The 27,093-nt window shown below is 40.7% G+C and overlaps 2 protein-coding genes across 3 annotated transcripts in view; one reads left to right on the top strand and one right to left on the bottom strand.

The window, feature by feature from the left end:
* The window catches only part of LOC139609514 (metalloreductase STEAP3-like), a 150,726-nt gene that overhangs the window by 17,377 nt on the left and 106,256 nt on the right, over positions 1-27,093 (bottom strand). The window lies entirely within an intron of this gene.
* Positions 12,152-16,596, top strand: LOC139609883 (homeobox protein engrailed-1-B-like). Of its 2 annotated transcripts, none has more exons than XM_071464912.1 (3): positions 12,152-12,287; positions 12,375-12,983; positions 16,086-16,596. In XM_071464912.1, the coding sequence occupies exons 2-3, from the start codon at positions 12,443-12,445 to the stop codon at positions 16,403-16,405; spliced, it is 861 nt and encodes a 286-aa protein (XP_071321013.1). In that variant the 5' UTR covers positions 12,152-12,287; positions 12,375-12,442; the 3' UTR covers positions 16,406-16,596. The 2 variants fall into 2 exon arrangements, with proteins under 2 accessions (XP_071321013.1, XP_071321014.1); XM_071464913.1 differs by having other exon boundaries at positions 12,165-12,291.

A 27,093-nucleotide genomic window follows, 5' to 3' on the forward strand; every position in this document is an offset into this window, starting at 1 on the left:
CTTCAGCTGCTCATGGGAGAAAGAAAAAACTGGGAGACAGTTGTCGCCACAAACATTTTACAGTTTGTATGTATAGAAAAAAATACATACAATTTGTGTTGAAGAAAATGTGTCTAAGCCTAACTCCCAATGACCTTCTGAAGTTTCTGCCTTCATCTGGTTTGTTGACAGCACTATTTTTTTCTAATATCATACAAGTCATGTCAGACACTGAGGTCATATTTATCAAGCTGTAAACGGTTGGACTTGACCCTTAGTGTTTCCCATAAATGTGGCTATTGTGGCTCTATGGGTCACGCTAACTCTGCCCTCTTTTGCAGACAGAGGGAAATGAGGACTCGTGCAAAGCAACGTGTATCAGGGCAAACTGGACGCCTCCAAATAAAACATGACTTTTGCATAAACTATTTCAAACACTTGTTTCTAAGTCAAAAGTAAACGCAGACACAAGTCACGTACCCGGATGAAGATGTTTCCAAGAACCTCAGGCTACGTACAGTACGGGCTGAGAGAAACACCTGCAGACATGACTCAAGGCTAAAAGCAAATAAAAGGATGTGCCAACCTCATTTTTCAAACACTATTTTTATTTTATGGTTAATATTTTCTTAAAAAGATGCTAGAATTGAACCGTTTTCACATGTTGCAGATATTAAAATGAACTTTTTTTTTTTTTTCCCCAGTATATTATATCACTGAGTGAAAGAATTGTGTTTCATCAGTGGTTTACATGACAAAAAGATAGTGACGGTTAATGCTCTGAATAGATTATATTATAGTACACTATGACCAGGCTTGATCCCCTTACTGCTGATGATCATTGTTCAGGGAGGTATAGAAATGTGAACTGGAGTGATGATGTCAGCAGCGGAGACCTTTTAAACTGTTTAAAGATCAGGGCGTGATGGCCTTGTAAAGGCTCTCAGCCCCCACTGCAGACACATTTAGGATGAAAAGTGGAGCTGCTGACACCAACTGAGACATCAGCAGCAGTATGTGTCACTGGCTGCTAGACGGATGCTCACACACACACACACACACACACACACACACACACACTCACAGTCACACATATAACAACACGATAGATGATCAGGCTGCTCTATCCCCCTAGTCTGGCTGACAGTGAGGGATTGCTGAGTGACAGACGGAGTAGTGAAATTCTCTGATGGATGAGATAAGTGGGACAAGGCCTCACACACACACACACACACACACACACACACACACAGACACACACACACACACACACACTTTGCGTTCAGGGGAATTTAGCTTGACAGGCAGCTGAGCAACAGGCATCGTATTGGAGTAATGATAGCATGTGTCGCCAGGCACTTTGCTGCTGAGCTTTGCCAGGTTTTCTATGTGTGTGTGTGTGTGTGTGTGTGTGTGTGTTGCCTGTTGTAGCTTCCGCCTTTATTAACTGTGATTTTTTTAAATGAAATCCTTACAGTCTGATCTAAGAATAGAGTTTACGATGCCGAACCACACGTGGGTGTCCGGCAGCTAAAAGCAGCCCGCCTCAGCTGATGTTCTAAGTGTCTGATTGCAGACTCGCCATGAAAAATTGCAGATGACAAATTGCTCTGCACAGGCAGCCAATCATCAGGACATTTTTAAAACTTCTCCTCATTCTTTCACTCCACAGATTTTTTTCTCCCCCCCCCCTGCGATGATTGATCCACATTCATGCAAATGCTGGCGTGGCATGAGGAAAATATAAAGAGGGACGACTGAAGGGACCTGCAGAGGGGGGGAAAGCTGAGCATTTTCACTTGAATTGACACCTAAAAAAAAAAAATCTGCTCATCTTCTGCTTTTGTTTGTTGTCTTATTCAAGCTGGGGCACTCACAAACCACACAGCTGGAGGAGAAGAGCATCCTGAATGAGCAGTCTGCCTGTTTCTGGGAGAACAGAGGAAGGTTTCACCATTCTCACCCCGGATTTATGTTTTATTTCAGACCTCCATTGAGAAAAAGTAAAAATTTGCATCAAAAGTTACATAGAAAAGAGCTTTAGTGTGCGGTCTGGGTCAGGTGCATGTTGCTACATGCTAAGGACAAGTGCTGGTCTGGTTGTCAGGGCAACCAGAAGAGACTCCACAAGGTCACTGCACCCTGCACAGACATATGTCCCAATTCGACTGATTGCATCAGAGGCGCGACTAGGCTGTCCCGTTTCAAAGGCTGGTATCAACCTATCCCATGATTCATTGCGCCCCGCCAGCAGAGAGACAGAGGAATGCACTTTTAAATGTAAGTATCAGTTCAACAGCTAATGGTACAACTGTTAAGTATTTAAAAGAAAAAAGAAAAAAAAAGTGTTAGGTGTTGTCCAGGTTGCTAGGCAACAGGAGCCGTGCTTTGCAAAGCAATGATAAGGGCGAACACAGCTGGTGATGCAAAGCAAAAATCCTCCATTATTCTGCCCTATATAGTGGAAACATAGTATCCCACAATGCAACATGAAAAGTATTATAATGGCCACGAACCAAGCAATATATACCATCATGCATTGCATTTACAATTTCCACAGCAGTGATACATGATACAGCGATACAGTGATACATGTGCTAAATGTCACTAACACCTTTATCTGTCAGCAGCTGATTCAAAAATAAAGAGGCTGGAATATTCTCCATGTTCTTATGACTTATGACCTCTCATGTCTGAGTGCACCGTCTTACATCCTTCAGGCTCTGCCTCTTATCAATGGTTAGAGGATCATTTTAATATCGGGACATTATCAAGATATCCATCAGACTGAGCTGCAGGTTGTTTCAGAGTCGAAGGGGAGGCTCTACAGAAATTATTAATGATGCTTTGCTTTTTTAAAACCTCCCCACCTCACCTGAACCTAAAGTTTAATGATTAAAAATACATCTGAAAGCTAACCTCATATAACAATATGTGAACATATATTGATCATTAATGAATGTTGTCATGACTTGTTGTGGACAGTTGAAATTTTATATTAACTACAGTACAACTTATTCTACTTAAAAAAGAAAAAATATTGTACTTTTTACTTTTTTTGTATCATTTACAAACTTACTTTTGAAACTTGTGATCAGTCTATAAAACATGATTCATTGGTCTGTTTTATCATGGATCAAAGAACCCAACAGTTATGCAATACGAATTAGCATTCACATTAAAAAGCTTCCTACATGTTGGCACACCTTTAATAATAATAATCACATCATGTAACGCAGATGAAAGGCTGCTCTGCATAACTGAATACTTTTATCTATATATATGGTAAATTACAATCATACGTTTTGCAATATATTGCATAATATTATCAAATATATTATATAATACATTGGTAAGATATTCTCATGTACGTGACAAATTCAGAGAGGTTGGTTTGATGAGGATGAAAATGCTGTGAATCATAAGTTGTGGTCTTCACAGTCACCAGATCTAAACTCAGTCAACACCTATGGGAGATTTTGGAGCAACTTGTGCGCCCCTGTAAAAACCACAGTATCATGTGGTTCAAAGCGTCTCTGTGTACACAACACACACAGAAAACGAGACCGAGCCACTCAAACAGATCCTGCCCCAGTGGGATGTACTCTCACTATAACGGTTCATATGTTAGATAATGATTCAGCCAAACGCTGACTCACTTCATCTGTCAGTCCGCGCTCTGGAAACTACATCTCCTCTGTGGTTTAATCGGCCAAACAAGGGGAACGAGGAGGGAAACAGAGAGGGGACAAGGAAACGGAAAACAGTGGCTTAATGTCGTTTTTCCTCATGGAGGCAAATCAAGGAAAAGAAGCCCGGTGGGGGTCTGAACTCATGGTGAAGCTCATTTGGCAAATAACATAATGTTGTGGGGGCTCTTGCCAAGACGATGCGCTTCTTCTGTCTAATGCTGCACAACATGATGAATAATTACATGTGTTTATCCAGTCCTGTGACTTATTGTGCAGTATGTCAGTGGCCTTATATTTTCAGTCATTTGAATCTCATTTCACCATCAGTCACCTGCTGCATTCATATGATTCTGAGCAATCATATCAGTGATTCCTCAGACTCATTAAAACAGACTGAATTCATCATTCAGCTTCTGTAGAGTCACAGCTTTTTACTGTGGTTCAAACGCGCACACACACACACACACACACACACACCTTAAACGCTGCAGCAGCAGGTTGTGAACTGCCATTTGAATCATTTTAATTGTGACGGGAGGCAACAATTTTAATCATCAAATGAGTAAACAAAAAAAATAATAATAATTGGAATAAACAGCCTGTTCAATGTGAATATTTGTCTTTTTCTTTGTCCTCTATTGTATCAAACTCAGTGTCTGTTGTTCAGAACTAAACATCTGAATCAATCAACTTGGGCTTTTGGGAAATTGTGATGGGATTTTTCATTATTTTCTGATATTTTATAGCCCAAACAATTGAGCAGCTAATCAAACAAAGAGTCGGCAGATTAATTTATAATTAAATCCGTCATTGGTGGCGGTGTTAATATGCCTGTCTTAGCCAAAATAAAGCACATAGGAGCATCCCAGAGCCAGAAAGAAAAGTATTGCTGTATATTTGATCCTGATGCAAAGCAAGAACTCGTCTCTTTAAGTAATATTGTGAGTGTCGTATGGTTGTTGTTGGTTGTTTTGGAGCATTTGTTGAAATAACTGAAGGTGTCTCACATGTCACTTGACAATAAAATGTAACTATAGGTCGTAGGAAGCTGCTTTGACAAACGAGCTATGGGGTCGTTTTTTAACGAGGGGACAGTCTCCTTCAAATTAAAGGCAAGAGAGCGGATGAGCATATTTCCCAAAATGTCAAACTATTCTTTAAGCCTGACCCTCTTCCTCTACACGCCTCACCCAAATTTACACGTGACCATGATCTTTAAACTATATTCTAACTTCATTTCAACCTTTCCAGAAATTAAATCCTCAGTTACACTTTTCAGTCTTAGATAAAAGCTGTGCTACAGCGAGCCAAAGGCAATGATGTTTCTATCTTTGTGAGGACCTTTGATCCTGATGCGAGCAAATGCAAGAACTCGCATCATGCACACAGATGATTGGCAGGCTGGGAGGAAAATGGCATAATGTCAGAAACACATCTATGTCTTGGGCAATAATGAGAGGCTATAGATGACACACACACACACACACGCACACACTTTTTATCCCTCATCTCGTCAACCATCATCAGCCTCTCCCTGGTGACTGCCTTCTCCTCCTCCACTTTCAGTCGCCCACTTATATTGTCATTATTTATGTCCTGTCTCTTCCCTCCTCTCACACTGGAGCCACCACTGTTCACCTCCTACCTAATTTAAAGCTCTTTGTTGTCTTTCTGTTAATATGAAGCCCAACAGACTCCTTCTGTGCTGTGACTCGGTTTATTATAAGATTGCAGACTCTAATGTGCCGTTGGTGATCCCTTAACTTATTCTCTAGTGCAAGCAGGGAATTTATTTTTGCTTTACTTCCCCTGGATTACTCCGGCTGTGTAGAATGGCCATCAACTGTCAGCCTTCAAATCTGATAATGACTTATCTGAAATATCTTTAATTTATCACCGTGTCTCTTAGGAGGGTTTTGGGATCCCGTGTCATGCGATCTGTCACTTCTGAATATGTGGGAGTAAAGGTTAGTGAAATAAGTCATCGGAGCAGGTGGCTCTTATTGTAACAAAGCCAATGAGGACTATATCTTTCATCTCTCCTCTGGCTGATGACAGTGACAGGCCGAGGATGCCAGATGAGAAAGACGATCCTCAGAGAGTCGACTGAAAGGTTAGAGTGGCCCCAGGCAGCATGGCTGATGAGCACACACACACGAGAACACACACACACACACGAGAACACACACCGAGACCCCTTCAGTCATGCATGCATACAGCGCTGCATACACTGCAAGATGTGGTTGATGTGTGTCTGTTTAAAGAATGAAACAAAACCACTGACCATGCTAATTAGGACTGTTTTAAAAAGACGGAGGCAGGAATTTGCTTTTTTTTTTTTTTTTAAAAAGGGAAAATTTGATCATAAGAGTCCACATGAGAAGAGATGAAAACATGTTTTATCTGATCTAATGGTAAAACAAGGCTAAGAGAACAATCATGCAAGCAGCTTTATGAGGCTGTGCTTGGACAAAGTGCTGCTTTGAGCTAATTGCTAATAACAGGTGTAAGGTTTTTACATTTCGACCTGATGGTGGAAGTCGTGGTGACACATGTCGCAGCAGGATGACGCCATTGTCCCTGTTTTCCCAGCATGCACTCTCCGCACTGAAACGTCTCAGCCACCGTAACCTTCACTACGTCTTCCTCTGTAGTTTTCAAGCAGTTACAGTCAAAATAAAAAAAAAAACTGACAGAGACATAAGTTGCTGAAGACGTCTGTCCCTCAGGTGCCGGATCAGGTGACAGCAACACACACGGTGCAGATATTTTAACCCTCTGAGGTCGACAGACACAGCAACACATCTTTGTGATGTTTCTATTAATATCTTAATAAAGTTTTGAAATATGATTTAAATGTTACATTTAGTTTACATTTATCTACTATTTTACTCATATAATGCACTCGTTTTTGGAACCCAAGACTTTGGTAAACCCATCATAAACACCAAAACAATTCCTCCACATTAGTTAAGGGATGTTTTCACAAGAGATGTGAAGAATTTCAAACGCCAGACTTCAACTTTTCAGCATTTGGGCCAAATGATCTCTTTACATGAAGCTCTAGGACAAAAGCAGCCTCATTATAGAAAGAGCTGAGCTGGTTCTGAAACTTTTGATGTACAACACTTGGGTTATATGTTATATGGGTTTTAAGCTAGTTTGCTATACTGGACTTCATTCCCCATGAGGCCACTCATCCAAACAATCAATTAAAATTAGCATTAAACTAAATATGACATCCTGTTAACGTTGCTTGCAAAGGAAGGGTCGTCTTTTAAAACAATGGTGAATTCCAGAGGTGAACATGTGGCTGTAGGCGACTGCGTCCAGTCCTGACACGCTCCTGTGAACGCCCCACACACTGTGTTCACGCAGGCAGCTGATGCTATCGTCAGCATGCTAACATGCTCCCCATGATACCATTACATTTGCTAATTGCACTGACACGGCCAAAACAAATTCAATATACATTTCAGCTCTATAGCGACGTGGCGTGGCAGCGTGGCTGGGCAATTTTGTCGACAAGCCGAGCGAAGTGTCTGCATCGATTTCATTTGCCACTTGCTAGATGGGGCCCATTTATCATCACCTTAAGCTTTCACAAACTTTTCAGCAAGATGTAATAAGACTGAGGAGCAATTTGTCCCCCACTTCTCATTAGAACTCTAAAGAGATCCTCCCCAGCTTAATTATTTATCTGCATTAATATCCCTTCAATCATTGATGATAGGTGAGTGTGTGTGCATGTGTGTGAAGGCCAAAGATCAACCCTCCTTTACCTCAGCCACCCTCCTGATTAATGGATGAGGGAGAGGAGCCCTTCATGTATTATTACTGGGGAGAGCCTGGACCTTGGAAAGAGAGACAGACAGAGAGGTGGAAGGAGAGAGAAAGAGGGGGGACTCAGTGAATGATAATCATCCTTTAGTATGCAAACATGTCCTCTGTACATTGCTGGCATTTCAATAATTGAAGAGGTCTCTATGGCGGACGGTGACGGGATTGAAATCGTAAATTCACCCCTGTTTGTGGAATCTCTAAGATTTGTCTCGCGTCACCACAGAGCTACTTAAATGTGACACTTGTGGCACAAAGTTAGAAAATGACTAACAACAGAAAAGTGGAAAGCAGTAGGTTCATTCACTAATTGGAAGCTGGTGAGCATCAGGTGTTTGCATGAACTGTGTTCTTCGTCTTGATGTCTCGGGCTTGCGCTGCTGTTTTTGTAGACTGGTTCACTGCTGCAGTTAAAATATTTTACAACTCTGACATAGCTTGTGCCGTTTTAAATTAATAAATAGATAAATAAATAAATAAATAAATAAATGTTTGTATGTGGTTTTATTGGCTGGATGACTTTCATGAGGGAAGAGATAAATTCTAAAACAACCACTGTGGACAGAGCTCATCCATCTTGTTTACATGCCACTAATCTGCACCGATAAATGCTCCTGTTTTGTTTTGTTACCAGTGATTTTTTGTCTCTTCCTTGGTGTTTTTTCCTCTGTGTCACTCTGACATCTAGTGGAGATGTAGAGCGCTGCAAGGATGCGTTTGTTGGCTTGCTGAGAGGAGCTGATACCATGGAAACAGGTATATAAAAATCCTGCTCTGTAGTTGTACCTTTGTTTTTGTAAAAACAAACCAAAAAAAAAATAAAAAATCAAAAAAAAAATCTGTAACTCACTGAATTATTAAGTTATGTGTTAGGGCCATATGAATATATTTACTTATATCATGAAATACACTGAATATATTTTCATTAAAAACTGTTACCAATCTTTTTATTACCCAAAGGTTTTTCTTCTGTCTTGATGAGCATAAGGAGAAATTAAATATTGTGTTGATTTTGTATTTATTTTCTTTCTTGTTCAGAGTCAATGGTGAAGAAATGATTCAGATGAACGTTAATAAAAACACAATGTGGAAGTTGTAGCTAAATGTCCTCCACTGAAAAGAAGTAGCTGTAACTGGCAAAAATGTGCTTAAAGAATCAAAAGTAAAAGTGGGTGTCACACTATAATACGTCATTACTGCTGATGTATTCATGTGTAAGTATCATTTTACTGTTTGTGTTGAGTTATTTTCCACCAGTGTATTGAAGAGTATTTCCTTTGTATGCAGGGAATTATGTCTCTGGGGGAATCACTTTGATGTGGACAGTTCTAACTGTTTTGAATTAAGACAGCATATATTAGCATAGTAACCAGCGTGGCTGGTTTGTTCAAAGTTGTGCTGCTTGCCATATGAAGTGTCTGAAACAACACAGGTCAAAAATGCAAACGCCACTTACACATCTCAGTCACTAGATGTCGCCAGAGTCACACACTTGTTTTTCACTTGGAGGTTTCCAGATGTGGACGGTTGAGCTCAAGGGTTCCCACACTGTGTCCTGCCAGGAATCTCCTACAGACACTTTCAGCATCTCATCTAATTACAGATTTATAAGGTGAGCTTTAAACCTCTGCCTTATAAAAGTGTTACACTGGCTGCTTATGTCAGCTTTAACTGAAAACAATGTTATTAAATATCACTAAGCTTTGGGAATACATTAAAACTCGCCTTTTTATTGTTGTAACAAACATTATTTGACAACTCAGCCGACAGAAACTAATGACAGGATGTGAGGAGACTGCTCACTTTGCTCTTTAACCTGAAAGATCATGAATGAATGCAGGAACCTGGGTAGATGGAGATGATAATGTACTTGAACTGACCACTATTTCTCCACCTTCCTCCACTGGGTTAAAGTACAGGCGTGCAGCTGCGGCACAGAGGCAGAGTCCAGCTTCACAGCTTTCCTGAAGTGAAGACCATGAAAAACTTTCTCCTCCACAACACAGAGAGGTATTTTTGTGTTTTCAGGCCAGGAGTGGACACGAGCCAACAACTGAATTTGATTTAGTGGCCATGAAAGAAGTTACAGAGCTTAATTGTTATTTTTGATATATATTTTTATTATAAATGTAGCCTTTTTGGGTGCGGGGAAAACCTTTGATCATTCGTGATCATCTCCTTTGAGGGACAAAAATTTTCAAATATTTTCTATTTCTATTTCTATCATCTGGAGACGATGAAGCGGCAGCTGTTTGTATTTTAATATATTTATAAATTAAAAATAGACTGAACTATTTTGGTCATTCTGAAGCAAACAATAACCATCTTTATTATTTCCTCCTTTTAATTAATTACTGAACTGTTTGACTTCACTGGGTAGTCAAGGACTTTTTCACAATAAAACTCATACAGGCCTCTTTTTGTATCTATACATCACGCCTTCTCATTTCCACCACTGATACGGGCTTTTGTAAGGAGTAGAGACCAAAGGTGTTTTATTCCGAAATGAAAAACTCAACTATTAATGGACAAATAGAAACTGTAAATGTAGGCTGGTTATTTAGAAAATATGAAACACACTCTTTAGGTATTTATAGCCATAGGAAAAACAATAATAGGCTACAGGGAGGTAATTAAATTCCCTCCCAGAGATAATTGGAAGCAAACAGTTTGCATGGTGTTACAATGTTGGTCGCTTTGAACGGGGCCTCAAACAGGCTTCAGCTTGTTTTTGTGGGCCTGTAATTTGGACTGGATCTATACATAACAAGCCAGAATGAAGACCAAAACAAGAGCAAAATCAGAGCTGGAAAGGGGCAAATGTAGAATGCAGATTATTGTTTCTACAGCTATCTTTCCTTCATTTGGTGTGTCTCATTTAATTCCCCACACAGGAAGTAAAACAATCCATTGGGTGGCCTAAAAAACGTGGAAACATTATTTAGTTTTTCTTCATTGTAGAAGCAGCGCAGCCTCACACACTGTCATGGCTTCACTCTCAGACAGAACATCAGCTTTTCAACAAGAGGCTCATCATGACTCTCTCTCTCTCTCTCTCTCTCTCTCTGTATGTGTGTGTGTGTGTGTGTACCTGCCGCTGGAGCACCTCCACTATATAGGCTACTCAATAAAACCGGGGCTGCGATCCGTCAGTGCATTTATCATCCTATTACGGCGACAAATCCGGCTCCCAATACATGAAAGGTAAAATGAATTACCAACGTTAAGCCGTCAATAAAGTCATTTCTGTAAATGGTGTCTCCGAGGGCCCCCGCTATTATTCAACAAGCTTTATCAGCACCTTGGAAATTACGTGGCTTGTAGCGCGGCCTCTGCTTCACTTTGATTAAGGGCCCTGCCAGGGGCCTGTGACAGCGCTTTTGACTCGGGTTTTATTCAGCAGGCTGCCCGTGATGAACACCGGGCTGATCGGGCGGAATGAAGACTAATTAAAAGCTATAAATTATCTTTTGCAGCCCCTCTCAAGGAGCCTCTCGTTGCGGCGCCAGATAAGAGCGGACTGAGCGCTCCTTTACGCACAGCGGCGCTGCGGCTAAGCGGCGCATTGATACTGTCCTAATTGGAATTTAATTAAGTAGCCAGGACTCCCCAGCCCGGCCTGCGGGATAAAGATTTCACTGCGGCGGTGTTAACATCAACACGTCCGCGCTTTTCATGCTGTCGCGATTATGACTATTAATGTTATTATTTCAAATCGCCAATTAGAGCCTGAGGACAACTTTAATCTAATTCTGGAGATTTTTCAAGCCCGCTGTTTATTGTCGGGACTGATTCCATTGTGTCTCTGTAAACTTCATGCTTTACTCTTCTTCTGTTTCTCATATTAGCGGATACGAATGTGAAGATGTTTTTTTTTTTTTTTTGGTCCTGCTGCCAAAAGCTGGGGTGTCCAAACCATGGATGTTTAAATTATAAATATGGTGTGAATGGAGAGCGAAAGTGAAAAGGAAAATATCAGTGACACTGAAAATTAGGCCACTGAAGACATTTTAGCTTCGGGAATAAGGGCCAAAGATTCATGCTAATTTTGACTGATTTTTATGCACAATCTGGGCTGATTAATTATCCAGTAGGTGTTGGCCAGTTAAAAATATATTTTTTTTTAAATCAGTTACAGATTTTTTCATTATGCATTAGAGGCAAAACACCTGCCAAGCCATGAGCATGTAGGCGGTAAAGTGGCTTAAAATTACATTTTAATTCTCATAAAAAATAATAATAATGATGTAATTCCCCTTATAATGAGTCTCACGTAAACAGCAGGATCTGAAAGCAGAAATGTGACTAAATACCGTGCGCTCGGGTGGAAACAGGCGGACATTCATCACGGCGGCGGCACCGCTGCTGCTGCTGCTGTTGTTGTTGTTTTGCTGTGTACATGTGTACGTGCACGAGTGCGCGTGCTCGCCGGCGGCGCGTCCCGAGCTCTGATTGGTCGCCGTCAACTGTGACAGGGACGATCTCCGCGCCTGATTGGTCCGCCGCGCCGTGTGTACGCGCACACGTGCTTCCGGCTGGGTGTAAGAGAAAAGGAAAAAAAAAAAAAAACACACACACACACACACACACACACACACACGGGAGGGGGGGGGGGGGGGGGGACGGGGGGGGGGGTAACGGTTTTAGGAGAGTTTAGGAAGAGCGAATACACAGATATTATGCTGCACCGGGGAGAGGCAGGGACACTGGTTATATCGCGGAGCGGGTCGCTATGCCCGGTGTCGGAAGCCTGTTAGGAGAGGACATGTCGCCGCAGTAGGTGATATTATAAATGAGCGCAGGTATTTATTCTAGCGAAAAGACTTGTTTTTACATGCTGTCTGTCTAAATTGGATACCGAAGGGGGCGGGAGAGCGAGCAACAAGTGGAGTTTGGCGTGGAGAGGCCGAAATTTCTCACCGACACCAGCTATGGAAGAGCAGAAGGAGCCCAACAGCGGCCGGGACTCGACCGAGGAGGAGAGCATGTCTCTGTCGCCGAACCTCCCATCCCCTCCCATGATTTTACCCCACCAGGCCGCCCAGCAGGCCCACAGAACCACGAACTTTTTCATAGACAACATCCTCCGGCCGGACTTCGGCTGCAGGAAGGAGCCGAGTTACCGCGACCGGAGCCAGACGCCGGGCAGAGAGAACGTTAACCCGCTGGGGGCGAGGCCGCCGGCGCACACCGGCAGCCTCTGCCTGGACTCCAACTGCAGCAGCGACAGCACCTCGTCGTCGCCCTCCTCCTCCTCGTCGTCCACGTCCTCGTCGCCTTCGTCCAAGCAGAACTCGTCGAAACAGGGCGAACCGGCGAGCAACGGGACCGGCAGATACGCAGACAGCCCCTCCTCAATTATGGTTATGAGCGGCAGCAATGGAGGCTCTCAGTCCACAGCAAAGGACAGCCAGCCGCTGCTGTGGCCCGCTTGGGTTTACTGTACGCGGTACTCGGACCGGCCCTCATCTGGTAAGGCGCTAATAGTCCCCGAATTATACCGCCTGGGGTGTGAGAGCGCTGGGGAACATCCCCGGGTTGACTCCTCTGTCTTTCTCCACAGTTTTATTCCTAAACTCCTTCTCAGAGTCTGACATAAGTTGTTTTAAAAGCGTAGTCCACCTCACAGTTATTCACCTGAGAGTGATTTCATTTTGGCATATCGATACAGGCTAGATTTCCTCTGTAATGTGACTTCAACTGGGCCAATCAAAAGCGAGACTTTTATAAAAATAAAAGCCATCTTGGGATAAAATACTAAACAGACAATACTGAAATAAAAAACTATAATGAATATAAAAATAGGATGTGGGAGGGAAGCATAAGGTCATTTAACACCTCAGGTAATTAATTTCCATTACTCCTTCTCTCTCTCTCCCTCTCTCTCTCTCACACACACACACACATTTAGACACAGATAGAAATATAACGGCGCGTTATGGGTTACAGTGTCTCATATTTGTTACAGTGCATCCGCTGTTGGCCTGTACAATATATCAGCTCAGAAATCTGCATAATTTCAAGTGCAATTCGAGGTGCATTTTCCTCACAACACGCTTGAATGTCCTCCCCGATGACCCTAAAATGACAGGGCTCCGTGTCTCCGCAGACTGAACCGTGTTTTCGTTGGCGACAACAATAAGACCTCTTCTGACCTTTCTCTCTTTGTCAGCAAAGACTCAGCCTGGTCACAAAAATATGATTTCAGTTGATTATTGAAGCGATCGGTAGGCTACCGCTGTGTGTAAGTCGTGTTTATTAAACATTCGGGTTCTGGATAAAGTAGAAAACACAAATAGGCCTTTTGTAATAATTAGTAGATTTAGAGTATCGCGATAGACATGCATAAATGTTATATTCATGAGATTTAAAAGTCTAATACAACAACACATCATCGTATTAATTCCAACAGAAAACAGTTTTATCCGAGAGGTTTGCTTGAGGACCTCCTATGATTTTTCCACCTCTTACGCCCAAATAAATGATGTAAACTGAGACTTACTGTAAGATGCAGTTAAATATGTTTTCAGGAGGATTCATCTGGTGGGTTTTTAAAAAGATATTAAATAAAGGTGGGGATTGAGTGGTTTAGAATCACAGCCATTGTCCTGGTTTATTTAAAGGGTGTGTAAACTAAGGATAATAGTAGCAACCCATAGTTTTTTTCCCCCCCTTTGCATTTCATTTTAACCTGAATGATTTTGTTGACTCATCAGATACAGATGATGCATTCAGTGTATGGGTGGGTTAAAATAATGCATTAGCTTATAATATACAGCAGTAGGAGGACACAAAGGGCTCTTATAAGAAATAATAATAATAATAATAATATTAGCACAAAACACAGAAGTCCTAATCTGAGGCTTTGTTGTTGATATAAATGCACAGTAATAAGTTCATTGTTGAAACTGAATTCTGAAAACTTATATAGATTAATATTGTCTGAAAACATATTTTTGTTGTGTCTATGAGCGTCTTCTTCTTACACTTAATCACATTGATTTTAATGGGTTTGTAGTTTCCATGGTCATAATATTCATTTATTTGCTTTTCTTGGCCTTCAGGACTTATAGTTTAGCTTTATTACTATTCTTTCCAGCCCCTCTTTAATTGTGTGGTATGAGTACTGGCTCAAATTGTCATCTTATGTCATTCGAGTCTGGCTGCGAAATGGATTTGGTGTGCAAAGCGGTGTCCTCAAAGCCCTGCTTTCATTGGCCTAAATGCAGTGTTTTGACAGTGTGTGCTCAAATACAAATTCTATGCTTTGCTGTGTGACCAAGCTACCATCACATTTTTGCTACTTGAGCTTTATTTGATGCATGCGTCCTGGCCAGATTTGTGCACTACAGCCATGTTTATGTGATTAAGAAATCATAGTCCTGGATGGATTCCATTAATTGTATCACAGGATATGGGGGCTTTTAGCAGAGAGAACTGTGATGATGTGGACCTGAGAAGTCTACAGTGGGACTCTTGTCAAAGGCAACTTATTTCATTTGAGCCGTGGCAGCGGGTTGCTGCTTGTTTTGGCGCCATAACAAGTCAGATGTCATGGGCCTGTATTAGACTTTACACAAAGGCCTGCCTGGAACTAATGCCTCCAAAACCTCCAAACCTGTTTATGTCAACTAAACCCTGTGAGAACAGCAAGATGAAGCAACGAGAGACACTCAAAGCACTTTAGATCCTAAGATTTAAGCTACAATGACCCATAGGCTTTTCTTTTGATATATCCAGTTTTTTCAGCAGTGTTTTCTCGACCATCTCCCTCAACAAAACGTTCTAAATTTTCATACTGCGACACATACAACAAATGTTTGGCCTACTGTTTATTTGTGTATTTCTCCAGTGTCGGACTGTTGGGTCTACTTTCTGTCCTCCTCTGATTTTAATAGTTATATTTCACATTCAAGACAACCATGAACACACACCAGTGATTTCTGCAGGTCTACTCCAATTATTCATGAGTTAATATAAGTTGAATAATAAGTAATACATGTGTGTGGCTTTGCAACACCCATTCTGATTCTCTGTTTTTATTTAACACTGATTTAAAAGAAAAAGCAGAATTTAAAAAACTGTAAGTCTCTTGTTTCAGTCTCTAAAAATCTCTTGATGCTATTAACACACAAAAAGTATGTTGTAGTATTTTGTTGTGTTGTGAAAAATATGTCTTATTTATGTTTTCACGTTTAATGTTGATTATACATCCTGGTTGGAGACGAGGCCCACAGAGCAGGGGATGGCCTTCCCTCTGAGGGGCCTTGTTTTTTTGTTATTTATCCCCAATGAGTCCATATTTAATATATCACATATTATAGCAAAGAGTGAAGCAGAGAACAGATAAAATAATGAAATTATAAGTTTGAAAATCTAATAAAAAGTGGATTCAGGGCGTTTGAATAAAGACAGAGTGGTGACCTACATTTGATCACACTGACTAGATAATGAGCCAATATCATCACTCATCAGTGGATCTGAGCAGGAGCTTTAGTTGCCTCATATGTAACCTTGTGTTCATGGTCCAGCAGTAGAATAAATATTTTATTTCCATTGTTGTTTCCACACCAGGCCCAAGGACACGGAAACTGAAAAAGAAGAAGAACAGCAAGGAGGACAAGCGGCCCAGGACAGCGTTCACGGCCGAGCAGCTGCAGAGACTGAAAACCGAGTTCCAGGCCAACCGGTACATAACGGAGCAGCGGAGACAGTCTCTGGCCCAGGAACTCAACCTGAACGAGTCCCAAATTAAAATCTGGTTCCAGAATAAGAGGGCCAAGATTAAAAAGGCCACCGGCTACAAGAACGGCCTGGCCCTGCAGCTCATGGCTCAAGGACTTTACAACCATTCGACGACCACCGTGCAGGAGGACAAGGAGGACAGTGAATAAGAGGCCCGGACATTTCCCTGCTGAGGGCCGCTGCCTGACTCTTTGGCTTTTGGAGCTAAAAAAAAAAAAAAAAGAACTGGAAGAGGGGAAAACGCTATTTAAAAACACAGATTTCTGTTTATGGTAACAGTATATGGACATAATTATATAAATGAACGATCGTTATTAAAGTTTATATAGCCACACAGTTATCATGTTGTATACAGTATATTTAATTTCAGCCTCATCTCCCACCTCATCATTTCTGTCTGTTCTCATTGTTTTTAGACTGTCTAATTGGCTCTATAGGTTCTTGTGGTCTCCTGTCCCCCATATTTGCGCCATATTTTCCTTCAACACATCAGTCGCAGACTCAAACAAGCCAAAGATTTTAATATGTTCACATGTAGTCTGAAATAAAAAAAAAGGAGAACGGTAGATTGATGGACTTAACTATTGTTTCTTTCATTCCTTTCTACAGATAATTCAGTTTTAAGTGCTAAGAGGAGTTTTGTCGCAAAATTTTGGAGGATGAAAAAATAATTATCATTATTATTATTGTTATTATTATTACTACATTTAAACCACATAGTGATCATGGCTTTAACTGGACTTCCTGTTAAAAGGCCTGTGAAGATAAAACAAGGATAAAACAAGGATATAAAATAATTAGACTGGGGACATAAAATTCACACAGCACATTTAAAGGAGCAAACCATAATTAATTACAGGCTTTTAAATTCTTTCAGACCATATGGTTAAGCCTATAAGGATTATTTACTTTTATTTTATAACACACACACACACACACACACACACACTCGTAAGAAGCCTCCCACAGTTCCTGTTTCGCAGCTCATCTTTCACTATAATCAGACACTGCTTGTTTCTCCGTTATGGATAACATTTCACCTATGAAGCGTTTCTGGGCATTTACAAGATGTCACATCCCTACTTAGCTCTCAGTCAGAGCCGCTCCTCGCTGAACTTTGTGAAATCACGACATTTATAGAGGAGTGTCCAGAGAACAGCGTCTCTTCAGGCTTCTGCTTTAGGGAGAAACACGTCTTTCCTACACAAGATTCTTTTGGCGTGTTTGGCCTGACGTGACCTCAGGTTCAGGTTTGATAGAGCCTGGCTGTGAACTCTGTGACACGGCGTGTGTGTGTGTGTGTGTGGACCCCAAGGTCAGAGCAGAGAGAACTTAAGGGGCTCTGCAGAAGTATTTTGTCTGATAATGTGAAAGCTGTTTACATTACATTGTTGATTATTTCAACAACGTGCGTTTTGGGGTTTTTTTTCTTTTCGCCTGTTTTGTGGATGTTGAGGGAGTAGGCACTAAATTTATTTTAAAAAAAACTATCATAGCTTTGATATTGTAGGTGTGAAAACTTGTGAAAAAATATGTCATGCACATATGATGGAGTCTCAAATTTATGTTAATGAGCTGAGGGTGTGATCTTTTATAGGGAAAACCAGATGATTATTCCTTTTATGAAAAAAATGTCCAACATGTTTGTTAGTTTAAAAAAAAAAAAAAAAAACATATTTAGGCCAAGTCTCTTTTTAGTTCTCGTTTTTATTGCTGGGGATGGATTTACAGTTGACATTTGCCCTATATACTTTCATTCACACCAGCCAGTTAAACTCCATGTTATCTGCACTGATTCTGACCAATATTCAGAGTTTAAACCAGGATTAAAAGCCCGAACCCATCCTCCTACTGCCAAATATCCTCCCTCACAAGTCGTCTGGTACAGTGTGAGTCATGTGAGGTCTTTTTTTTTTTTTTTCCTCAAAAACTCAGAATTGCTGCCGATTTCTTTCCCATTATAATATAAGTGATTATTTTTTCCTAACACGTGTAAATTCGCCGGAGGAGAGCGCTCACCTTGAGTTTACTGTTCATTTCATGAAAAAGTGAACGGCTTCAGGAGCACATCGAAGCGGCGCCATGTTGCGTGACTGTTGCGTGACTGTTGCGTGCCCTGAACCACCGCCACTGACCAGGCGGGATTGATATTATTTCTGTTTGTTCCATCGCTGATATACAACCGATCGCGGATCGGATTATTTAATTAAGAGCTAACAAGCCTGCAGAGGTCTGCGGCGGAGGCGTTCACGGCCTCCGCGTTTCTTTTTAATTATTTCAAGAGCTGCTGCTGCTGCGTTCATGTTCAGCTCTGCCTATAGAGCAGAGATTTAATAAGCGCACACTACATAGCCTGTTAATAATTGATTTCAGTAATGACGACCAGGGGCTCGCTATTAGGTTATTCCGCAGGTTTCACATTTTAATGAATATCTTTTATTTTGCCTGTTTATGAAGAGTATACACTTCAGAGGGTGTGTGCTATCAGCAGACACTGCTGCGCCTGTTGATGGCTGCAAAATTGTGTTGAATTGAAGTGTGAAGGAAAAGTCACAAAAGATGAACAAACTGGGCTTAAAAAGAAAAACAGTGTAGTTAAATATTGTTTACTTCATTCACTGATTTTTTTTTTGGTCTTGAATTGTAGGCAGCAGCAGCCCATCTTTGGTTCAGGTAACCCCTCTTTTAAAAGACAGGCTTCCCTGCAGCACCTAGCAGCAATGAAAACCTCCAGGGGTCCTTGAAGGGGTTTCCAGAGGGCCCACAGTAATATTAGCACTAATTTAACGTCACTACAGTTAAATATATGAATGAATATTCATAGGATTTGATTTGAGTTTCACAAAATCTAATTTAAATCCAAATGTTATGAAATGTTTGAGGATCTAATGCGTTTTTCTTTTTTTTTTCTTTTTTTTTTCAAAGAGCCTACATCAGAAAATAATAGTCCACACCTAAAAGTGTCTGCAAAAGCTAAAGGCACTTTAAAATAATATTGATGCACTGTATGTGTTTCTTTTTTTTTTTTTTTTTTTTTTTGTTAGGAATTATGTTTATAAAAACACACACAGGTCTATTGTCTCTAAACCCAGTGTCTTTGACCATCTGGCCTGCATGTGTGAGTAGAGGTGAAGAGGCTGCCTGCCTCTTCACGGTCAGCTAACCCTGTAGCTCTAATATTATAATGATAGTTTCATTCCCTGCTGTGAATGCGGAAGAGGGTCTTATGACAGTGTATTTAAAATTCATACAATTATGAAACAGCGAGAGGATTTCTCTCCCCCCCCTCCCACCTCGTCATTTAGAGGAAGCCGAGGGTTTATCTGTAAAACAAAGAAAAGCCAGGGATCGTTTGCATAGTTAGCATAGTCTGCCTCGCAGGCACAATATGGATTTAATTTATATGCAAATGAAAGCAATAAAAGGAGAATACACACTGGAAATCTCTGCTGTTTAAAGGGGCGAGAGTTGGATTCAGAGCAAGTAGCACACATGCACAAACGGAAGCATTATCAGCCTCAACCAAGAACAATGATGTTATATAATATCCAGAAACTGCAGCAAAGATTGCACTGGAGTGGACTCGTGCACCGCTGCAAACACCTAATGTTGGATGGAGTTAAATACGATTTTTATTATTAGTTAAGTTACACAGATGGAGGCGACGAATGCAGCAGCAGCAAATCAGATCAAAGAGTCAGGATGTGCTGAAGATGGGGTGTTGTGTATCTCTCTCTCTCTCTCACTCACACACACACACACACACACACACACACACACACACACACACACACACACACTCTCCCCATGCCTTCTGCTAAAAATGCAGCCTATTTGCATCGCCTCAGAAAGTTGCCAGTGCATGGTGACCTTTTCGACTCCACGCACTGCACGGATGTTGTGTTGTTTTGCCCCCCGATCATTATTCCATACCTTTGATAGCTAGTCTAAAAATGCATTTCACATGTGTTTCACAATATTTCCATTTTCTGCCACTTTATACTTTCATTTCACAACATCTTATTGATATTGAACCTTTCACCCCACTATGTTTCATTTATAAATATAATTTACTTTGCAGACTAAGATTTTATAAAGAAAATATATAATCATGCATTTAACTACCTATATAAAGTAGTTATTAGCTCAACATTGAGCAGCTACAACATTAAAATATTTCTTATAGGGATCAGTGATAATGAAAACAATAGTATACATAATAATATAACATTTTTAAAGGAGTCACTGTGCATAATGAGCCACCTCAAGTACATACCAGCTAGCAAAGTAATATTTTAAATATAAAATATATTATAAATTGCAGCATTTTTAGATTTAACTTATTTAAAGATATGCATTCTTGGTAGAATAAATCAAATGGCAAAGTAAATTATCATCTTATAATACCTGATTGTTAAAAAATTATAATTATGGTTTTCTAGCATATACAGTGTAGCTTCAGTACGTAATTTCTGTAGTGTACAATAATGTTAACGATATCAAAAAAAAGTACATTTGTCCATTTATGGTGATTATTTTCAGTTTAGCAAGTTTCCTGATGTTTTGATTTAATTATTCACCACTAGTGTTTTTTTATAAGATATATTTGAGTACACTGCACAAACTGGGGTCCCCTTCAGAAACATGCAGGCTAACCACCTGTCACTCAAACAAAGAGGGGGTGACCTCACACGTCCATGCAAATTAGGTGTTCAAAGTGTTGTTTATCTAGTGTGATACACACTGCTGGAAAATACATGTCAACACAAAAGCAGAAAAGCTTTTAGGGGATAAACAATTACAGCCACACAGACGAGGATACACACAATGAAATGCACCCATGCAGAGACATACAAGCATGTGCAAAAAGGCAGGAAAAGAGAGCCTGGGCTTACACACACACACACACACACACACACACACACACACAGACAGCCATTTAAAAGAAATTCTTAGATCACTACTGTGTGACGGTGCTGGTGCTAAGGAGAGAAGTTCAGTCTTTCCTTCCTGGCTGCTGCCTCCATAATGGGAGGAGACAGCAGGGAGACAAAGAGAGAGAGGTCCTTCATGTCTCTTCTTTTTCAACTTTTTTTCCTAAATTACTGTAAATGCCAATTTGGTCCCACATCAGATTGCTCCTTGGATTTAGACTGCGTACAAAATTGCTCAATTTGTCATGCCCTGCACAAATAGAAAACAGTTGCAACTAAGCACGCTGCAAGAAGTTATAGCTATTCTCATCTATTTTCTCCCTGGGCTAACATCTAGAGAGTCAAGTATTGTGCAGCTCATCCAGCTGTGTGACACAACAGTCTTCACTTGCTTGATTAAACACCTGTTTTAGTGGAGTGTGTCAATGCACCTGTATAGAGATCAGACTGTTCGGCCGGCAGGGGAGGTCTTTGGCGTGCAGGAAAAAGCCACTGCAGTTTCAGCATTTTGACCTTTCCTGTTCATTTCTGTTTTGCTGTTGGAGTGTGCGACCGTATGACAAGTGAAAACATAGGGTGGAGGTCAGGGGAAGTATGCGCAAAGCCACGATAGTATAGATTACATGGTAGACCTGCTGCGCCACCTCCGCGGGCTGCAATTTTAAGACTAAAAAAAAAAAAAAAAAAAAAAAAGAAAAATGCTGTATTTGTAATTCACTAAAGAGCTAAAAACGTATGAACAGGAAACAGAAAATCAACACGACAAAGTAAAGCCTGCAGCCATACAAAGTCAGACTGCACTGCGTAACAGAAGATTCCTTCAAATTATGCTAATTTAGAAAAAAAAGAACCTACATATATTTACAATTAACAGTTACAGTTAGTACAAATAAAGATTTATCTCTGTATCGCAAGGAACCTGCCTGTGCTAACTCCTAATATTCATATTAAAATCCATATGATACATTAATTTATAATCCAATACATTTAAAAATAACCTCACCCAACCCCGTTCATTTCACTGGCTAGAGTCAGAAGCGCTAGTTAGCTTCCACAAGCTAGCATCGACAACAATAGAGTCAAAAGAGATGGCAGTTAATGCTATTTCAGCTAATTAGTGTTACCTTTAGTGGGAGTTTTTCTACCATGGTTTTGGTTTAGCCACGGCCTCATTTCATCATGTGGAACAAAAGACTGAACGCGTCAGCTCATCAAAATGTATACTTTATTCATTTATAGCTAGAAAAATTTGCAGCTAGATTTAGTGACTTTACACCTTTTTCAAAAAAGCCGCAAATCCAGAGACTTTATGGACAAACCTTCCCGCTGCTTTCAGCCCAGTAGAGGAGGCGCCTCAGCGTCTTATGGCGTACACAGGTTACTAAACATTTCTATGAAAAATATTTTCTTATGCTGAAACAAACAGGAAGTTGGGTTCCACTCGGTTTTGACCACATATGTAGGCTAATTACTGTGTTTCATATGTGTATGGTGGAGTAGACTGAAATGAAAATAACAGTTTTATACTGCAGCTGAATTCATCATTAGGTTCATTGTATGAAAAGGGATAAATTACAGCTGCAACGTGGGGATGAGGAGGAAGTGTTGCTCTTCACTCTGTTCAAATATTATTGGTTTGTCTGTGAACCCTTGAGGGGTCAAGTCCTCTTTGCGCTTGACTTGGAATAATATTTGTGTGTGTGTGTGTGTGTGTGTGTGTGCAGACAGCATCCATGTTCAGCTTTCAAAGAAACTTTTAAGTATTTGTTTCAGGGTGTTTCCCCCTCAGAATTAGGCTGCACAGACACCGTGATCAGTTCTCACCATGAGGAACTGTACTCATGACTTATTGTGGCCTGTCAACTGAACTATTTCAGATACACACACGCACACATATACACAGACAAAGGTGGCATTGAGAGGGAACCTCCCACAATGCAGCTGAGCGTCCAAGGGGCTCTCTGCTCCAACAGCCATGATCTCACCGAGTTAAATCCAGATTACATGGAGGATATACACAGTGCCACTTGTTTACTCTGCCCGTCGGGGGGGTGATTTGAGTGGGGTGGCGGGTGGAGGAGGTTGTGGGTGGGGTGGCGGCATCACAAACAGAGTATATGTAATGCAAACTGCATTGTTCAGACCAAAAGTGAGGGAGAGCTTTGTGTTTTTTTCTGTTACACCTGAAACTGTATAAAAAATATAAGTTTATGAATGTGACAGTGTTTCAGAGGTTTCTTTCAAAAACAGTTTTTCTATGGGAGTCTTGTATGAAGTGACTGGTTTTTTTGTGTTTGCTTGTTTTTTTAATCCTATTTTTTAACAATAAAATAATTACATAATTACATAAATCAAATGTTCAAATCTAGATCATATAAGGATGAAAATGTGATTTTTTTTTTTGTTCCTGTAAACTAATTTCCTCAACCAACTCTGCATTCTTTTTAAGATGATCCGGAACATAAGGATGTAATTTTCCGATATATAGCGTGCTACTGAGAAGGCGGCGCACTTAAGGACAGTTATTCCGCTGTAATTAAAAAGCAAGCGTCAGGAAATGACAGTGCATCTCCAGCCACAGCTATGTGACAGAAAACACATCAGTTCAGACTACTGGAAAGTGTTTTTTAATCTGCGCCATCACACAGGACATTCATCAGTGTGAAAACTTTTTTTTGCAAAACAACATGGAAGTGTGGAAATACAAAAGAAAAGATCTGTCAATTGAAATTATTTTTTATGGAAATTGTGCATTTTTTTCATACAGACAAGAGAAACCTTGCAAGGGGATTCATTCTGAAACTTTGTATATACAGAAACAAAACAAAACAAATATACATCGTACAACTTTTTAAAAGACAACATCCCTTTGTTGACATTGTGAAAATGAGCTCTGTCTTTCTCTCTCTCTCTATATGATAAAAACACATTGGTGTGTGATGTGTGGGTTGCACATTTTACACTCTTATCCTCATGGCGAGTTTATGATAGAGGCCTGTACACACACACACACACACAAACACGGAGGGAGAACAAAGGCAGGGACACCTGGGATTCCCCTGTTGTATGGGTGGTCACACGCACCTTTGCCTCTTCTTCATGCCTTCCACATGTGGAAGCACTTTATCTTCCCACTGCCTCTCTCATTCTGTCTCTCTCCTACACTGTGTGCATGTGTGTGTGTGTGTGAACATCTTCTCTTGCGGAAACCAAAGCTGTGAGAAGAAGATGGTCATCGATTAGAATAGCAATCCAACTCTCTCCCGTCTGCCGCCCCCTGGAGAGCCATTTCGCTTCAGACGGGCTTTGCTGCTGAAGCGCTGCGCCACATTTTCTTGGGAGATTGTCATGTTGGTCAACTCAGCCTTATGTGATGAGAACATAGACACCACAACATCCATGTGTCCCATGTAACACTCCAGCATGGAGCACCTTGTAGAGTGACAACAGGCCACTGGTAATGACCTGTATAGCTGTTTTAGTTGTGTTTTATTACTTGTGGGTTCATTTTTTTTTTATATGACTATTGAAAATAAAACAATGACTGCTTTGCGTCTGGCCTGCTACCCTCTCGCCCTCTTCTCAGACTTCAAAAGCAGACGCGCTTGTGGAGATTTCCCTCTCCTCCGTCTTTCATCGTGGCGGCCCGGAGGTGGCGAGAGGTGATGCGGGGAAGCGATTAGTCATATTCAATTTACATACGGCTGTCATGGGCTCCTCCAGGCTGAGCGCTGATGTCATCCGTGCGTGGGGCCCCTCTGCGGCCACCCGGCGCATGGGAAGACTTCTCGCTGTCAGGGGGGAGAAAACCTTCCCCTTGATGGGAGCACTATCACTGTTCAACTGGTATGATGAATGTGGGGCGGCACTTTTGTGTAAGCTGTGCATTTGTGCGTGTTTTTGCAATAGCATGTTATTGGCAATACTGAGTAACAGCAGGCAAGCAGGATTTAAAGATTTGATGAGAGATTAAAGTTAACAAAAGTTTTTGGTCAAAACTGTAACTACCAAAAGATGACATTTATGTGCAAGCTAATTTGACAATAACTAATTTAAAGTTTGTACATTTAAACTAAAAAGGGACAAAAATAGCTTGCTAGCTTCCATTTTCAAGCACAACAGGTCCTCCCAGGTGTTTTACAGGGGAACCACTAAAGGTAAATAACCAGCACTGTGTGGGTTTGTTGCACAAGGGGAAGCTGCCACACATAATTAATCAATATGTTTTTTATGCCTAAAATAAAAGACTTTGGTTTAACACACTTTGCCCTGAGTTACCGACAGACACTCACACACACACATATGCACACATAAGGCAGTGGACAGGAGGGTCGTCGATTACTTTAGCTCCAACTTACAGAAATATTAGCTCAAATATGGCTCTGAACTCCTCGAGGGGTCGAGAGCCGGCAGTCCATTTTGCAGTGGCTGCTCACAGAACGCCGTGGAGCTCGTATAGTTTACAGTGAAGAGCCACTGGCAGGCGTCCAGAGGAGGAAGTGTGTTATTTATGAAGCCTCGCTTGACAAAAGACAGTAAAGCTTCCCATATTCAGCGAGTCCACCAGTGACATCCAATTTGCTGAAGTAATTTAATTTGGTGGACAGTTGGGTAACTCTAAGTACCTTAAACACCGGTTCACCTCTTACACACACTGCTGTCCGACCACCATCATCATCCTCCTCATCCTCATATTCACCGTATGAACCCAGATTTTTTAAACATTTACTCAAAGATATATTCACACGCCACATGCACGCACACACACACACACACACACACACACACACACACACACACACACACACACACGGAGGCCAGAAGTTCAGGTTACCAGGGCAACTCATCTCTGGATCTGGCCAACAGAATGCGAGACCGTGAATAACTGTTTTAACACACAGCCGGCGCAATGTGTGGTCTATGACATGCCATCTAAAGCATAACTCTGTCTGTGTGTCTGTCTGGATGTGTGTATGTGCGTGTGTGTGTGTGTGTGTGTGTGTGTGTTCATCATCTAAGCGTTGGGGCTTGTGCAGTTATGATTTCAAAAATGTGTGATGACATCATTGCAGTGGTGTTTGTTCACGGTGACGACACTTGTCACACAATCATAATGTTTTACTATTATAATGCATAAAACTATTAAAGCATTCCAATTATATTTGTCTCTACTTTTATCTTAATTTTATTTCTACGCATGAAAAACACTGACAATGTGACGGAGCATATGTGTGATGTCACATGTTGTGTTAAAGAACAATCGATGTTTTAAATTAAATTATTATAGTTAAAGCTCAAATATAACTAAAATCTTCATCAGCACTGAGCTAAGAAACTGTTTGTGTAACTATGTATCATCATGGACATGGCTGATTATTGGCTGATATTAGCTGATCACATATATATCAGTATCAGTATATACGATGGCCAATAAATAATAGTATAGTGTATATTTGAGGCAACTTAGAAAGTGTCATTACATTGTTAGTCTTTCCGAGAGCACTGACAAGTCTATTTGCCAACTGTAAACTGTGCTGCTCACCACTATAATTAACTGATTCACCAGTTCTGGTAGTAGATTAATCATTCAACTTATTAATCGGGCAAATTCTGCTGCTTCGATTTCATTATTAACTGATCATCTTTTGGAGATTTGCTCAGATTCACTTGAAAACGTCACATCAGCTTCTGGAAAATTGTGATGGGATATTTCAGACCAAGTGATTACTTAATTGCAAAAATAACTGACCAATTAATTTACAATAAACAGAATCCGAACTGCAAAATAAAAAATAAATAAATAAATAAATATATATATACACACACACACACACACAATATCAGTTGAGCCACTTTTTACAGGGGAGGAAGTGCAGGTGTTCTTGTACTTTGTACAGAACCAG

The sequence above is a fragment of the Trachinotus anak genome, unplaced genomic scaffold (assembly GCF_046630095.1).
Source record: "Trachinotus anak isolate AG129_WGS33_773 ecotype Australia unplaced genomic scaffold, CSIRO_AGI_Tana_v1 ptg000026l, whole genome shotgun sequence".
Taxonomy (NCBI): domain Eukaryota; kingdom Metazoa; phylum Chordata; class Actinopteri; order Carangiformes; family Carangidae; genus Trachinotus; species Trachinotus anak.

Coding starts and splice junctions, on each gene's coding strand:
- LOC139609883 (XM_071464912.1), top strand. CDS start 12,443: ATGGAAGAGCAGAAGGAGCCCAACAGCGGCCGGGACTCGACCGAGGAG. Junction 12,984..16,085: donor CTCGGACCGGCCCTCATCTG/GTAAGGCGCTAA, acceptor TTTCCACACCAG/GCCCAAGGACACGGAAACTG.